This window comes from Rhinichthys klamathensis, unplaced genomic scaffold, assembly GCF_029890125.1.
Source record: "Rhinichthys klamathensis goyatoka isolate OS25496 unplaced genomic scaffold, OSU_Roscu_1.1 h1tg000782l_1, whole genome shotgun sequence".
NCBI classification, from domain to species: domain Eukaryota; kingdom Metazoa; phylum Chordata; class Actinopteri; order Cypriniformes; family Leuciscidae; genus Rhinichthys; species Rhinichthys klamathensis.
Window position 1 is genome coordinate 52,048 of NW_026607179.1, and position 16,580 is coordinate 68,627.

A 16,580-nucleotide genomic window follows, 5' to 3' on the forward strand; every position below is an offset into this window, starting at 1 on the left:
CATCATTGATTATAAACTTGGCTAATATTGAAGCTCTGTATCTCCAGTCTGTTACTATGTTTTACCTTTATAGATTATATCTTCACCTGCTGGGAAAGGAAAAATTTAAACGTCTTTGATTTCATGTAAGCCTTTCGCATTTATTCCTGCTGCAGGTGCGTGTTGTTTAAGAATACACTAAGCTTAATTAATATGTAAAATGCAGGCCTTGAGTTATCATATGAGATGCCATATGTTTCCCTTCTCATAGGGCTGCAGTAATTGATGCAGAGTGTGAACCTGATGGACAGGCTTTTGCTTTGCTGCATGCAGAGGGAGACAGGTATAGCAGGAAAAACGAATGCATGATGAGAACATATTTCCAGCTCTCCTGAAAGGACACTGACCTCCGCTGGCCAGATTCTCTCATGCAAGCAGAGACTCTTGAGCTGCACATGCTTTGACCTATTAGCTGGAGTAACATGGAGTGCATAAATATATTTTTGCAGTGCAACATAATTACATAATTTGAATTCTGGGTGTATTTTGTGTAGGCTATGAATATTTGATAATGGAGGGCCTGTTTCTGATCCTTTGGGAAAGATCACATCAAGCTTTTCCCTGTCTCAGATATTACAATCTGCATTATCAGGGTAAATCCTAAACAAAAAACCTTTCTGGACAGAACTGTGAGATATAGCATACAAGGGAAAGCTCTTCAGTCTATATAGATATGTTCTTTATAATAACTTAATATTTCAATGAATTTTTTTTTTTTTTACAGTGATCCCAAATACTATTTGAAACACTCAAGTCACATTTAAAAATGTATGAATATCATTGCATTAGTAAACAAAATGTCAAACCAGGTGACTTTACTTTTAAGAAAGATGGCGTAATCAAAATTTTAAAGCGAACCATTTCGAAATAAGAATTTTATGTTTTCATAAAATGATGGTAAAAAAAAATGTGGACACTTTGTGATTGGAGCATCAGTTGTGTGAAGTAAAGATGATTGATCCACTAAAAAAAAATCTGTGATTTTTTTGGGGTGTGATTAAAATACTTTTTGGGATCATATACATATACCTATATCTAAAAATGAAAAGATAACTTGAGCCACCATTTCTTTTGGCTGTTTGTTTGAAGATGCCTCAAAGCCTATTAAGAACAATTAAGTTCCCTAGCGTTTTCCTTAAAGGAAAAATTAGTCATTCGAGATTTTGCACAAATTCTCCAAAATACTTATCTTGTGTGGCAATCTGAAGAACATTTTTTTCCCCCCCAAATTTACAGATATCCTATACAGCCTAAATGGAATATCTATTTCTCCAGGCATTTCTCAGTAAGGTTGCACTGTTGTGATTAATTTGTCCATTTTCAAGGGGTGTTTCCTCACTGACATAAATAATTGAATGGGTTTATATCTGGTTCATCCCAGAATCGCATTTCCTAAGTAGCATATAGTTCCGCCTAATTCGTTGTGTTTTAAAATGGGTTTTAGGTTGGTTTTTTTTTTTTTTTTTTTTTTTGGAAAGCCGAAGGAGCAGATGAATTCGGGTTCCATTTGGCTTGGTCTTCATTCTACAGATTTCGATAATTATCGGGTTCACCCCGAAGCCTCATTATAGCGCTAATGAGGCGCCGCCACTCCGTGACACCCAACCGCTCCATCTCGTTAAGGAAATCGCTCTTCAATGCTGATTATTTTATTTGGAGCCATAATTATATTTCTTTCGGATAAATCACGGTCTAATCGAGTCCGTTCGGAGGGCAGCGCCTCTAATTGGAGCATGAGATGCGGCGGCGGGCGCGCGCTACCTGAGCCTGCTCGCGCGACCGGAGGAACCGAGCACCTGATGGATGTGGGGGTGTGTGGGGGGTTCTTCATCACCCCTCCTCCTCCTCCAGCTAAAACACAACAACTTATTACCTTTAATCCCCCCGACTGTCACCGCATCACCTGCACGAAACAAGAATCTAATTTGTTAAACTGGCATTTCTGCAGATGGACGATCGATTTTCTCTTTAGAATTCTCTAATTGAGTGAATATAGACGCCCCGTGAATCACATTCCGGCGTGGAACTGCATGAGCGGAGAAAGAGGGCGTTATGCCGCATCTGTAAGGGTGTGGTGGAGCAGGTTTCGCCTATTGTGTGGACCGAATGTGCCCACAAGGACATACTTGAAATCGCTAAGTAAATACATTTCTAATAAAAAAAAAATCTAAAAATGAAGAGACATTTGTATGAGCTAAATCGGTAGGCTAGCTTGAGTCCTCATGATGATGGATAAGCAAACAAACAGTATTTGCGCGTCATTGGGAGTAAAATAGCTAAAAATGTAGGCTTATATTAGGCTACACGAAACTTCCTTTTGTGGACGTCCTCGGATGGAAAAAAAATTTTTCCCCCAAAACGGCATAATAATAAATTGTTGTTGTTATACTGAAACTGTTTTTTATGGCTGAATAAATCATTATCTATATTATTGATATTATAATTTAATAATAGGCTAATTGGAGTCAAAGGGAAGGTGTTTGTGTGTGTGTGTGTGTCTTTATTGGTGCACATAAAAACTTTTCTTCACGCACCACTTAATGTTCAACGCGACAAGTTGACTGTGAATTGGGTGATTTTATATGTTATCATAAATAAAGTTGGCCTAAATCATTCCTTTATTATAATTCATTCTTTGTTATAATATTTTTTAATATTTGTAAAACATTTTCTAAAATTGTTTCCTTATATGTGCAAATGGTCGAGTTAGTGATTATTAGTCTGTAATTTTGTCCTCAAATTGACACCATATAACGAGTTTCTCTGTGGTGTAGAAGGAAAATGATGTGGGCCATGTGTGGGAATGTGTAAGTGCATGTCAGTAGGCTACCTTGTGGGACAGATGATGGTGGATATGAAGGCCATAAGATGGTGACAGTCTAACAAAAGCCTCGTTGAAAATCACTCCACAATGAGGAGTGAGGGAGCAGAATCCTCTCAGCTCCAGACCGCGTTCAGAATTACATTTGTTTTTCTTGTGATTTTATTAAAAGTCACTCCTCATCTCCAGAGCGCGTGAAAATGTCTACTTTCCACTCAGATGCGCCGCATTAACTTGCAGGGCGCGAGTTTGTTTGTTTGTCTATTTTTATTTATATGCAGTGTAAGATTGATGCGAGCTTGTTAACGCTATCTGGTGGGAGAGAGAGAGATGCAACTCAGCTTTGCTTCTGAATCACCTCCCAAATTACACCCTCTCTCTCTCTCTCTCTCTCTCTCTCTCTCTCTCTCTCTCTCTCTCTCTCTCTCTCTCTCTCTCTCTCTCTCTCTCTCTCTCTCTCTCTCTCTCTCTCACATACACACACACTGTATCATCCATGGATAATTTTTGTAATCCCTGTGCGCAAAGGACTAATAAAGTAGCTTTATAATATGAATACATATTATACATGAATTATTATTATCATAAATATATATTTTATAATAATGTATTGTTTTAAAGTTATAAAAATGATTGTAACCGTAACCGTTAAATGTGTTTGTTTTAACTTTAAACTGATTTATCAATCCCAACAACATGTGCCAAATGTTTTGTCTTTGAATTTATTATACAATGTTATAGTTTTTAATGCATCAAATCAGATTTGAAGGGAAACGTGCACTTTAAGTTAAACCAACAATATTTTTTGAAGTAACCTGATTGCCTTAAAATGTTGAGTTCATTGAAATTAAAAATGTTAGTTAAAACAATAAAGGAGATTGGTTTAATCAACAGAAACTCAAAATATTATGTTATCTGAACCACATAAATTATTGATTTGATTTGACAAAAGAAAAAATGTGATAAATCATGTATGTATATATATATATATATATATATATATATATATATATATATATATATATTACAGTGTAGAATTACCTTCAATTATTTGGATTAAAAAAAAACAACTATAAGGAGCTCTGTCTGTTGGCCTAATTTTTTTATTAATGCAATTATTATTATTATTATTAGTGGTGGTTTTATATGACATATTTACATTTTTTGTAGTGTTTTGTGTGCATACAAATCATAATAAACAATTTAAATGTATATTATTAGTGTAGGCCTACATGGTAAATATATAATAATATAGATTTGTATTATATCAGTGTGCTCTTTTTGTTCGATAGGTTTTTAGTGTTGATTCTTGAACTTTAGTTGTAATCGCCACCTTTAGCTGTAGCTCAGAGGACCTAGAGTTTTTTTTTTTTTTTTTTTATATTACTGGTGAGGTCAGGAAACAGTTGTGTATCCCCCTCAAATGCATTTAATAAAATGTTTTGCTTCGCTTCGCGTTTCACAAATAAAGCTTGAAATCCCCTTGCTGGCTGCAGGCCGGGTATTGGTGTACAGAAATTCAATCTGTACATTTTACGAGGTAAACAGACGGAATGAATTGCATTAGAGCAAGCCAATGTGTTTTCAGCCAGACAGTTTTCAGCCCTTGCTCTGTTTGTGTGCAACAATCTAAAACTTATTTATTAGGGAAAAAACACTTGATCCGAGGCACAAACCCCCTCTTACAGCCGAATAAAGACAAAAGCAAGCAGTAAGACGATATGGGAATTTTAATTGAGGGTCTCAGCTTGCACACTATATATTTGTTTATATTATATGAAGTTCAGACAGCCCTTCTTCATTCACTCATAAGCATCGTTAGGCGTCTGTCGCACTTTTAGTCGGTTAAATATGACCGTGCTTCTCCAGAAGAGTGATTCACTTCTGTTTGTACAGCTATAAAAGGATCGAGCCATTGAAAAGTCGTAAAATGAAGCGCGCTATCAATCACGCGGCAACTGTGTTTCGGGCCAAACAATGTAATGATTTCAAATGATCGTTATTGTTGAGGTAATGCATTTTTTTTTTTTTTTTTTTCTTGCTATGATACGCGAGGAAAAATACACGTGAGCAGCGATGACAAAAGTGATAGTTCATGCATGCACATCATTTTAGATATCTTAAACATACTCTTAAAAATAAAGGTTCCACTTAGAACCAAAAATAATAATTTGATCTTGACGTTTTTAATCTCCAAAGAACCACATATAAACAACTCAAGCTGGCACTTGAAAATAATGTTTCTTTAAATAGAACAATTGAGGAACCTTTATTTTTTAAGGGTGTAGAATGAAAATTATTACAACTCCAACAGGATCAAATAACAGAACCGTGTTCGATTTATATTTACGTCTCTGGTATAAAGCCATATCCACATCCCAATTCAAAAAAAAAGCCCAGTACAAAGAACAGTCTATTTCCTGGACAAAAGGAAAGTGTGAGATGAACACAAACCCGAGATCTTCCATTACTCGCCCGGTGCCTCGTTCGCCTTCTCTGACATTTCGGATATCAAAACGCAGCGCAAGAACAATTGTTTCCAAATTGAATCCGCACTCTCTTCCTTTCCTCATTTTCAGCGAGGCATATACATTTCCCCGGCGAGTCAAGAGTCGCGTCTGACCCGGCGACTGGAGGCGCGGACTCTTGTTCTTAACACCAGATTGGTGGCTTGTCAAAAAAAAAAAAAAAAAAAAAAGAGTCGAAAGTTTCTCGCTCGGACGCGTCCTTTGTGCGCAGTAAAAAGACACTATTCACTCTTGCAAATAAAAGAGTAGCCTTCTTTAAAGCATCCCACTGACATCTGCTTAGAGTCTGTTTGCACTGGTTGTCTGATATTTTTCATCGGTTCCATGTGTGACAAAAGCTATTGTGTTAATTGGAGTAAATGCAGGTTCGTTTATTGGTTAAACGGGCTGCTCTGGCAGTTGAGTGTTCTTTGCATGAAATAAATCAAGTTAATTTGGGGCAATTGGATGAAAAATCAATGCAACGAATACAATTTGTCAGCGTAAAGTCTAAATGTATCTATTTTGGTGCGAAAGTCCTCGCACTCCCCCCTTTTCCCTTCGTGGGGGTATCCCTGTTTCTGGAAGCACATTTCTGACTTTGACTTTCCACCGAATTATGCACCTAATTTGCTCACATATCATTTACTCCAAGTTCCTCCCGCCGTGACAGTCGGGCCTAAACACTACTAAATCAGCCCTAATTTATACTGATCCCGCTAATAATCGTAATAAAAAGCTTATAGATTTGGCACTAATTACATAAAAGCCTAATGATGTTGAAAATTACCCTGGTTTGAGATATATGGCTAATCTAAACTTTGTTGTTGGCTGCCCCGGGCTACTAGAAACATTAGAAGAGGTTCACTTCGTCTCCAAAAGGCGCGAGTTGGACATGCCACGACACGAAAGCCTTTTTCTTTTTTCCTTTTTTTTTTTACGAGGAAACGTGAAATTATCACTAACGATTAAGTGACAAAAGTGGAAAATCTCAGGGCTGCAAAATTAAGAATAACCTTATAATTAAAACGCGAGGGGGTCATTTGGAAACCTGCTCGTTTTTTTTATTATATATATATTTTTAATCTAATATAAGCGCATAAAAGCCAAGCAAATGAGTTCATATAATAAAGAGAGCATGGTTTAATCGTTTAGTCCAGTAATAAACTTTGGGAAGCCATTACTAAACCATATGGATTTGATAAGGATGACACGTTTATATAACAATAGTTTAATTCGCTGTTTCTCCTCAAATAATCAGGGGCCCCTCAATGATTCTGGCATCACGCTCAATTAAACCAATTCTGAGGGAATGAGGGAGTTTCTCGAAGAGCTCTCTGAAAGAGGTCATTTTAAAGGTTATAATTTGGGAGTCGGGATCAAAAACGAGGAGAGATGAACTTGGGAGGGCAGCAAGAGAGGCTTCGCGCATCTGACACCTCCAGGCTTCAACGCTGATTGGCTCTTATTTGAAGGAGCTCATGGGTTCATTCAACTATTAAGCGCCTCCCAGTTCCTCTAAAGGACATTATAATGCAAGGAACCTCCTTTTTAACCACAAACCGAATTTGCTTTCATTTAGGCCATATATATTTTTTAAATAGTTTAAAGTCATAGAGATTTTTTTGGGAAAGCATTTCGCCCTGGAGCGGTGCGCGATGCTTTCGCACGCCGACCTGCTGGATGCTCGCCTCGGTGAGTTATCAACGCCAAACTCCGGTCTGCAACTCTACTGTAAGCTGGAGGACTCTTTTCATCTAAATCAAGCAGTGAAAATTGACAATTTGTCTCTTATTTTATCTTAATTCGATTTAAGCGAGCTAATTCATTGGAGAAGTAATCATTATTATTATATTACGCAGTAATTTGATTTAGTCGTTTTCCAAGATATTGAGGAGAATCAAATGGAATTAGTTATATTAAAAGATGTCATTCTGCTGTGTTGTTGTTCTGAGCTAGAGTTAACATATTTTTACCATTATTTGCACGTTATGTATGTAATGCTAGTTTCAATTGGTAGATATTGGTAGCATAAGAATAATGCTTGCTAGTGACTGTCTAGAAAAAAATGATATTCTGCACTAACACCTCTTTCTTTCTCAGCAATGCTTGGTGTTAGTTTTGAGCTCACTCGGGTTTGTCCAATTCTCTGTTTCAGGGATGAAGGATGCCGCGGCCGAGCTTCTGGGTCACAGGGAGGCATTGAAATGCAGGCTGGGCGGCGGCGGGACTGACCCGGGACACCCCGGAGAACTTGCCCCGGTCTCCGATGCAGTGGAAGGGGCCACCCTTCTTCCCGGAGACGATATCAACAGTGCGGGATCCAATCCGTCGGGTGTAGCGGTGAACAGTAAGGAACAGGAGAAGCAACAGCAGCAGCAACAGAACCCCAGCCAGTCCGGCGGGCAGCAGAGTCAGAGTCAGAAACAGAAACGGCACCGGACTCGCTTTACTCCGGCTCAGCTTAACGAGCTGGAACGCAGCTTCGCCAAAACCCACTATCCGGACATCTTCATGCGGGAGGAGCTCGCGCTCCGGATCGGCTTGACGGAATCACGCGTGCAGGTGAGATCATCACGGGTTTCGGATTGTTGTGTATTAATATGCTTATCATTGTTGAATCGACAGTAACATTGTATTAACTCTGTATAAAATATATATCAGATAATTCCATACAATAGAGAAGGTGTTATTGTAAGCTGCCTGCAATTATTATGTTTGAAATGAAAAAAAGATAGCCTACATCTAAAGCAATTCGACAAAAAACAAATAGTGATTTTGGTCGAGTTTTATTTTTTAAACTATTTTAGTCTCGTCTTTTTTCGTTATTCTGATTATATTTATTATATATAAAGTATTGTCTATCGTGAACATTATAATGCATGCTAAATATTTATCATATAGGTTATTCAAATACTAATCTTATATTCTTAAAAATACGAAGGCTAGAGCAGGAAATTATAATGCGGTGTTACTTATTTCCAAAAAGACCCAAATGCAGCTTTTTAATTTTTTTAAAAATATTTTTATATATATTTTATATAATTGCTCTATTTTAAATATAAAGCAATGAGAATTGGCATTTTTCTGTTTATTTACACGATGAGCCGAGATTTATAGTTTTCGACAGAACGTGCAAAAAACAATTAGCCTACATGAAAATAATCGTGTAAAATTGTTGTTTATGAAAACACTCGTGAAAACATCTCCGAATGAGCTTTATCATCAAGATTAATGCATGAAAAAATCTAAATAATTAAAAAAATGAAGAGATACTGGTAAATTCATATTGATATTAAGCGTAAATATTTTTTTAAATGCGACAGTCCTATTTATTTATTTTGTCTTATCAATAGTAGCATATTTTCTCTTTTTATTTTATATTTTAAACAAAATAATAACACATTTTAATCCCATCCATGACTATCCAATTATGAGTCGTGTTTATCACCTCCACAGTCCAAAATACCACCATCATAAAGGTTTAAATTCATTTTGGTTTTGTATTATAAAAAATAATATTGCTGTTCCATATTACTAGGCCTATTTGTATTTGATTCAAATTACGTTTCTATATCAACATTTCCTTGGCGTTTGAATGTGCAGCCATTTAAAACATGCGGCGATTCTCATTATTTTATCGTTCGGGTCGTTTTCCTTTTACAATACCATTATTGTTATCTCAGCCATCGGAGCAGACCGATATCTTAATCACTTTGATAAGATTATGACTCGTGCAGCTCCTGTGATTGGTGGTCAGTCGCAAATGCAGCGGTAAATGAACCCGCGAGATAAATGTAAGAATCAACGAGCGCGCGCGGCATTCCAGCGCTCTCTCTCCCCCTTTCTCTCTCTCTCTGATGTATAGAGGCTCATTATATATGTATAGCTTTTCAAGTTGATAGTGCAATAAAATCAAGACCATTATTATCAACCAATTTCAGAATTATTTATAACTTAACAGGCTTATTAAACTCAATGCGTAAGACTGTTCTGTGTAAAATAATAATAATCATAATTAGCAGGCCTGAGCTCGGATGCAACTATTTTACTGGCATAAAACAGAAACGAGTGCCACTATGACCGCGCGGTGGTCTTCTGTATAAGCACATCTGAAACCACACACTAGGTTTGTTTTGCGGTCTCGTGAAATAGGTCTGTCAGCGTGCACGTCTTAATGGCCTGCGCGCGGATGCTGCTCTGTCTTTTTTTAATGGTATGAGAAATTGCATTTTCTTTTATCCTCTGAAGTGTAATGCATTTGAGTCCGGATTTCACGGCTGGCTGCGTGGAGTGGGATTCGGGGGATCTAATATGAACCCCTTCACATTTTTTTTCTTCCCCTTTCGTTGGGTCAGAATCTGCTCGTTAATCATTGTGAGCGCGCATGAGATCTCTATAAACCCGAAGGACCTCGGGAAATAAACACCGTGTGAGCCATTTACCGTGGGCCTTTTTACGCACTGGTGTTTTAAAACCGAGCACATAATAATGGAGAGTCTAAATATTATGATTCCTTATCATTTCAGTCAGCATTTATAGCGCAATTTTGTGATGTCGAGACGTTTATCAAGCAGAGAAGCAATTCACAAAGAAACAAACAAAAATCTTAATAAAAACAATTTTGGCTATATATTTTTTTTCTTAATTTTGATATTACTATAACATACAAACAAAACAACTATTGCATAAGTGCCATAAGAATGCAAAAGAATCATATTTTTCTGATGTATAAAGTATAGGCTAGATAATTGTTTTGTGCATTTTTGGGGGGATCTTTAAAACAATTCGTTTTATTTCATCCGTTTTATTCTCTATATTTTTAAGAACTCAAAAGCCAAAACATTGCTATTAAGTAATCTACAATCCGACATTATAATAACTTTTGGTTCTTGTTTTAAACACACACACACACACACACACACACACACACACACACACACACACACACACACACACACTTGTGTTTTAAGATGTATTGTCTTCTTATTTTATAGTGAACGTAAGGATGAATTTGTCTTTTTGTTACTGTATTCTTATCACAGTCACACAATGTCTCATTGGGAGATCTCGGAGGCCATGTTAAATGGATGTTTTGTTAAACTTGCTTATTAAATGCATTTCTAATGGAACGTAAGCACCATTTTGAGAGCTCTTTTTTTGTTCCCTCTTCCTGCAGGTTTGGTTTCAGAACCGACGGGCCAAATGGAAGAAGCGCAAGAAGACCACCAACGTGTTCCGCGCTCCGGGCACTTTGCTGCCCACTCACCACCACGGCCTACCGCAGTTCCCCTCCGCCGCGGCGGCCGCGGCAGCCATGGGCGACAGCTTGTGCTCTTTTCACGCTAATGACACCCGCTGGGCGGCGGCTGGGATGCCGGGAGTCTCACAGCTGCAGTTACCACCTTCCCTAGGCCGACAACAAGCCATGGCACAGTCTCTGTCCCAGTGCAGTCTTGGCGCGGGACCGCCGCACAACTCCATGAGCCTGTCCAACATGTCCTCCAATGGTTCTGGTCTCCAGTCCCACCTCTACCAACCCACCTTCCCCGGTATGGTGCCCGCGTCGCTCTCTAGCCCCAACAATGTGACCGGCTCGCCTCAGCTGTGTAGCTCCCCGGACTCTGACGTCTGGAGAGGAACGAGTATCGCGTCCCTGCGCCGCAAAGCGCTCGAGCACACAGTGTCCATGAGTTTCACCTAATATTTCGAGTGCTGTTCACCCCCTGTTTCTCGTCCACCATTCATTTCTGGCTAAGTGACGCACAAGGAAGTGTAAGGATACGACTGTCCTCTAGTAAACACACCACACATGAACTGTGCGCTCCTGATGGAAATAAAACCCAAAGCGTCATAGGCTGAAAAAAAGCATATTTATTTATTTATTTATTTTTATTTTATTTTATGCAAATTTAACTGTGCGCAAATGTCATCTCCCTGGACAGAAAACAATCTGCACTTTTGCAATGTATTTGTTTGCATTTGATCTCAGAGAAACAAGCCGAGCGACGGTGCACTCGTTTTTAGTATTATTCTTATTATCATCCCTATTATTGTTATTATGGGAGAACTCGTTTAAATTTTAAGACGGTGGATGAAAGAAAGGAAAATATCTCCAAAAGAATTAAGAAACTTGACTGCATGTGTCGACCAAGGTAAACAACATCATCATCATCACCACCAACAACAACAACAACAACAACAACAACGGGGAAATGTCATTTAAAAGAAAAGTATGACTTTGTTATATGCTGTTATATAGGATGTTTTGTGTAGATAAAGCATTCTTAACCTGTTCCCATTCGGTCAGTTTGTGATATGTTCTAAGTTAATGTATGTGCTTATACCAATATAAATTTCTTAAATGTTTGATCTTCTTCTTAACTGCTGTTTTGTTTCCTGAACATGTTTATAACGATTGAATGTAAATTAACGAATAAAATCATTTTCAATATGTCATTATTGACAGCTCGCATCTTCTGTTGTTCTTGGGGACACTGTGGGGGGGGGGGGGGGGGGGGGGGGGGACAGATCTTGTTTGTGAATCGTTTGTTTGTTTAGGATTGGGAAACACTTCATACACCTTTAATGTAGTAAAAATACATATTATTGAATTGGCTGCTTACCCGACGTAGCCTATGCCTAATGCACGTTCAAATTAGTTAGAAATGTTGCAAACCTTTATTTTAATATTTACAATAACATTTGAATGTAGATGAACTATTGATCTGCATTATATAATGTCAGCTAATGGCTTATTATTGAAAGTTATTAAGTGTTTTCAAATCGAGTCATTATCTCTCCCAACACTACATTTTCCTCTATTTGGCGACGTTGCAGGGGTTGACATTAACTCGCCCTCTGATTGGCTGTTGGGCTCTTGCCATTATGACCTCATAGATGAGAAATCAGGACTCAGCCAAATACAATATCAAGAGCGCGCCATCACTGTCTGTCTAACAAAGCAATGCGATAATAATAGGCTACAATCATGTATATGGCGCAAAAATGACTGCTGTACGAGTAGCTCCTGAAATAATTCATACATTCAGACCAGAACGCCAAAATAAGACATTTCTTATTGAGGCATTTTACGTAGCCTATAGGCCTATATTCTCACGTGAATATATTTGAGCTCATATCGCCTACACAAATGCACCGGTAAGATTAACTTTTATTTATTTATTTATAGAAATAATTGATCCAATTCCTAAAGAGGCATATTTAGGCTGATGCTGAAATTATCAGCATTAAATTAATGAAATTAGCTAATTAAATCATAATGTTAGAACGTTGTTGCATACATTTATAGCTATGACAACATTGCCAATTTTTCAGTTATAGCTACATTGTGGCCCACATTTTATGAGGTTAAAAGCAATGATAGCCTATATAGTGTAACTGTGATGAGGCATATGCAAATTATAGATTATTATCAAGAGCTTCGAAATCAACCAACCTGCAGTGGAACTGGCCATGTTAGTGTTTGAAAATCAGGAATCATGTTGATAAAATATAAGTGGTTCTCCTGCATGTTTGAACGCGTAATAGTGAGTTCAGGTTGTATTTGTGACCGCGTGCATGCGTCTAAAAGAGAGATCAGGTGATACGGATGTGCATGTGCTTCTCGCAAACAGATGCGAGATGATATTACATAAATATTATAATTTGTTTCAGTACCTGCCGGGTTAATTAGTTTGTGGAAATGCGAAGGCCGTTCCTCGTTAGCTAATTTGTCACACGCTGACGAGAGAGGCGAACACTGACCCGCCACAATGCATTGCGCGGAGAATGTGGCCTGCTTACCTCCAATCCATCTCTGGCAAATAAATGAAATCAGTCAATAAAGCATCGGAGGGTGAATATAGCTTTCTCTGTCTGGGTTATGAATGAGAACTCATTAAATTTCCAGGCCTAAAGAGTGCGTGTGTCAGTGTCTGCGCGCGCGCGCATGTAGACGAATGTGTGAAAGAGAGACTATAGGCATGCAGTTAAGAGAGAGAGAGAGAGAATATAAAGCTGAGGTTACAAGGTTACATGCTGTAAAATTATTTTAAGGCATAATTAAAAACCATAACTTGTAGACCTATAAGTCAGCAAACATTCGGTAAAACAGGATTAGGTCTAATGAATGAATGAGGCATTTATATAGCGCTTTTCCTACTGTACACCCAAAGCGCTTTACAATCATGGGGGAATCTCTCCTCAACCACCACCATACTTGCATACAGTAGCCTAAGCTATATGAAATACACTAGGAAAAACAGTTGCTGCCTTAAATTATTAAGTACAATCAACTTGGATGTTTTAATCATGTAAACTTAAATTAGTTACATTAAACTGACTAAACTAAAAAGTTGAAAATTGCTTAACTTACTTTGATAAGTTAAAGCAATGTAATAACTTATTGATCATATATTTTTTTTATGCAATGCTGTAAACTTGAATTAGGCTGCGTCTGAAATTGCATACTAACTTGAGTAGGTTATTTAGTAATCAGGCCTACTTCACGACCACTAAAAAACTTGTTCTATATAGTAAGAGTGTGTGTATAGGATGAATGTAACCTGGGTGTAAAGATTCGCCATGTTGTCATTATCATGTGACCTACCAGCGTCAGTCGCGTCACTGCCATTCATAACTCCTCTCCCGTGGCCTCATGGGATATTAAAGTGTCCATATGCATACTTCAGAATCTCATCAGAAGTAGTAGGCTAAGTCAACCGGGTATGTTTTGCCTTCTCTTTAATGAGGACTGTGAATTCAGACATATAGGCTACTTCTTTTGTCACATGCTGTTTTTGCCTATAGGGAAGTATGTGATTTCGATGCAACTAAATGACCTTTTCCAGGATGATGAATGAATCTGATGTAATACAGCCTAATTGATTGCTGCCATGATGAGAAGCAACAAAAATACAGTTGTTTTAGTACACAACAACAGAGTCATAAAAGGAATCTTCCTGAGATGTTTAATTGCAGACGGCATGTTTGATTTAGTATCTGACAAAATTATTAGTGCTGTCAAATCAATTACTTGAGTTGTTAAGTCACCTAACATAAAAGTATATAACTATATATTAATCGTAATTAACCGATTTGACAGCACAAAAAATGATCACTGATGTATCAGAAGGCATAAAAACAAAATGGTACAACCCTGATTTTAACCTTTTCTGAAGATTTGTCATCACCATGATGCTATAATGTTGTGGGTGGTTGCCCAGGCGTTGCTATGTGTTTGCTATTTTGTTCATGGTTGCTAGGGGATTGCTTGATGCTTTCAGGAAGTTAAACTGATTCTGATTCTGTTAAAAAATGCATGTGCAATAGTGATTTACTGGCTATATTTCCACCTGTATTATTTTGCTTGGTAGGTGAAAAACCTACACACTACACACAAATCCCCTGAAGTGTTGCTGTTGTTTGTATGTGTGTGTGTAAAGCAGAATTTAGTGTGTGGGTAATACAGGAGGACAGGGTTGTGTGTTGCTCATAAACGAGTTCGTCTTCTCTACTCCGTCTCTGTATGGGAAAGGCTTATTGAACATCACACGCATTCCCCCTACAGTTTATAGCTGAAATCAGCACCTTTTAGAATAACCATCTATTCTGCTCTCGCAGGATGGACAGACCCAGAGAGAGGAGAGGGGAATGAGAGAGAGAGAGAGAGAGAGAGAGAGAGAGAGAGAGTGTGTGTGTGTGTGTGTGTGTGTGTGTGAGAAAGAGAGAGAGAGAGAGAGAGAGAGAGAGTGTGTGTGTGTGTGTGTGAGAGAGAGAGAGAGAGAGAGAGAGAGAGAGAGAGTAGGATCTTCCTTATTTTCTGTTATCTATCTGAACTGAGAAAGGTAAATTGATTGAGTCTGACATGATACTGTATAGTGACCAGGTGTTAATATAGGCCTATTTTGAGCACAAAATTACATTTTCAAAGCACTCTATTGAAATTCCTTTTTGTAATTATTATTTCCCCCCTAAAATATTCTGCAATTCATTCTGCCGATCTAAATGCATGGTTTGTAGATGAAAACACAATTTTTGTCCACACCAGCGTGCTTGCCTGTTGCTTTAAAGGGATAGTTCACTTTGAAATTAATTTTTGATGTTTTAGCTTACCTTAAGGGCATCCAAGATGTAGGTGTCTTTGTTTCCGCAGTAGTTTCAATTTTGATATTTTTAGGTCAAACCGTTCTTGTCTGTCAGTCATTTAACGCAGGTCTATGGTCACCACCTCAAAGAGCATGCACAGAGAAGTCCAAATTAAACATGATTTAATGACTCGTAAATGTAAGTACGCATTGATGGCCTAAGACACGAAACGAGCGGTTTGTGTGAGAAAACGAACAGTATTTATATCGTTTTTACCTCTTGTAACGCACAGACCGAAGCGCCCGCGCCCTCAGATCACTTGGACGTGGCTGTGGTTACAAGAGGTAAAAACGATATAAATACTGTTCGTTTTCTCACACAAACCGCTCGTTTCGTGTCTTAGGCCATCAATGTGTACTTACATTTACGAGTCATTAAATCATGTTTAATTTGGACTTCTCTGTGCATGCTCTTTGAGGTGGTGACCATAGACCTGCATTATATGACTGACAGACAAGAACGGTTTGACCTAAAAATATCAAAATTGAAACTACTGCGGAAACAAAGACACCTACATCTTGGATGCCCTTGAGGTAAGCTAAAACATATCAAAAATTAATTTAAAAGTGAACTATCCCTTTAAATGCTCGAGCTCGCGTTTTTATCTGACCAGTATCAGCTGGATAAAATCGTTCTGAAAGTGATTCTAACCATATCGCTTCTCTGTGCAGTTATCGTAGCTGTGATGTGGACTCTGCTATTCTTTAATATTGAGAATGTTTTTTAGAACATTTATCGTTATCTTTTTAGTTATCGTCCTTGGTGTGAACCGACCTTTGTCGGGTGGATTCTGATTGGCTGTCAGTGTTTTTATCGTTCATCAGCTGGAAAAATCGTTCTGAAAGTGATAGGCTATTGTTGCTCTATTGTAGTTGTAAAAAAATAACAGCTCGAGTCCAAACCACAACTATGAATGGCACAGAGGAAGACATCCTTGAAATAACTTTTAAGGATGATTTTTTTCAGCCGATGAACGATAAAAACATTGACAGCCAACCAGAATCCACCAGACTTTAGCCTACTTAACAGAGCTAGAGCATTTAAAGTGGCAAAGGACAAAACTG

The 16,580-nt window shown here is 38.0% G+C and overlaps 1 protein-coding gene across 3 annotated transcripts; it reads left to right on the forward strand.

Moving 5' to 3' along the window:
* Positions 1-57: 57 nt before the first annotated feature.
* otpa (orthopedia homeobox a) lies at positions 58-11,835 on the forward strand. Of its 3 annotated transcripts, XM_056243254.1 has the most exons (4): positions 58-125; positions 251-322; positions 7,526-7,932; positions 10,547-11,835. In XM_056243254.1, the coding sequence occupies exons 2-4, from the start codon at positions 265-267 to the stop codon at positions 11,069-11,071; spliced, it is 990 nt and encodes a 329-aa protein (XP_056099229.1). In that variant the 5' UTR covers positions 58-125; positions 251-264; the 3' UTR covers positions 11,072-11,835. The 3 variants fall into 3 exon arrangements, with proteins under 3 accessions (XP_056099229.1, XP_056099228.1, XP_056099230.1); XM_056243253.1 differs by lacking the exons at positions 58-125; positions 251-322 and adding an exon at positions 6,471-7,101; XM_056243255.1 differs by lacking the exons at positions 58-125; positions 251-322 and adding an exon at positions 6,471-7,062.
* The last annotated feature ends 4,745 nt before the right edge of the window (positions 11,836-16,580 follow it).

Coding starts and splice junctions, on each gene's coding strand:
- otpa (XM_056243253.1), top strand. CDS start 7,026: ATGCTTTCGCACGCCGACCTGCTGGATGCTCGCCTCGGTGAGTTATCA. Junction 7,102..7,525: donor CTCCGGTCTGCAACTCTACT/GTAAGCTGGAGG, acceptor TCTCTGTTTCAG/GGATGAAGGATGCCGCGGCC. Junction 7,933..10,546: donor TGACGGAATCACGCGTGCAG/GTGAGATCATCA, acceptor CTCTTCCTGCAG/GTTTGGTTTCAGAACCGACG.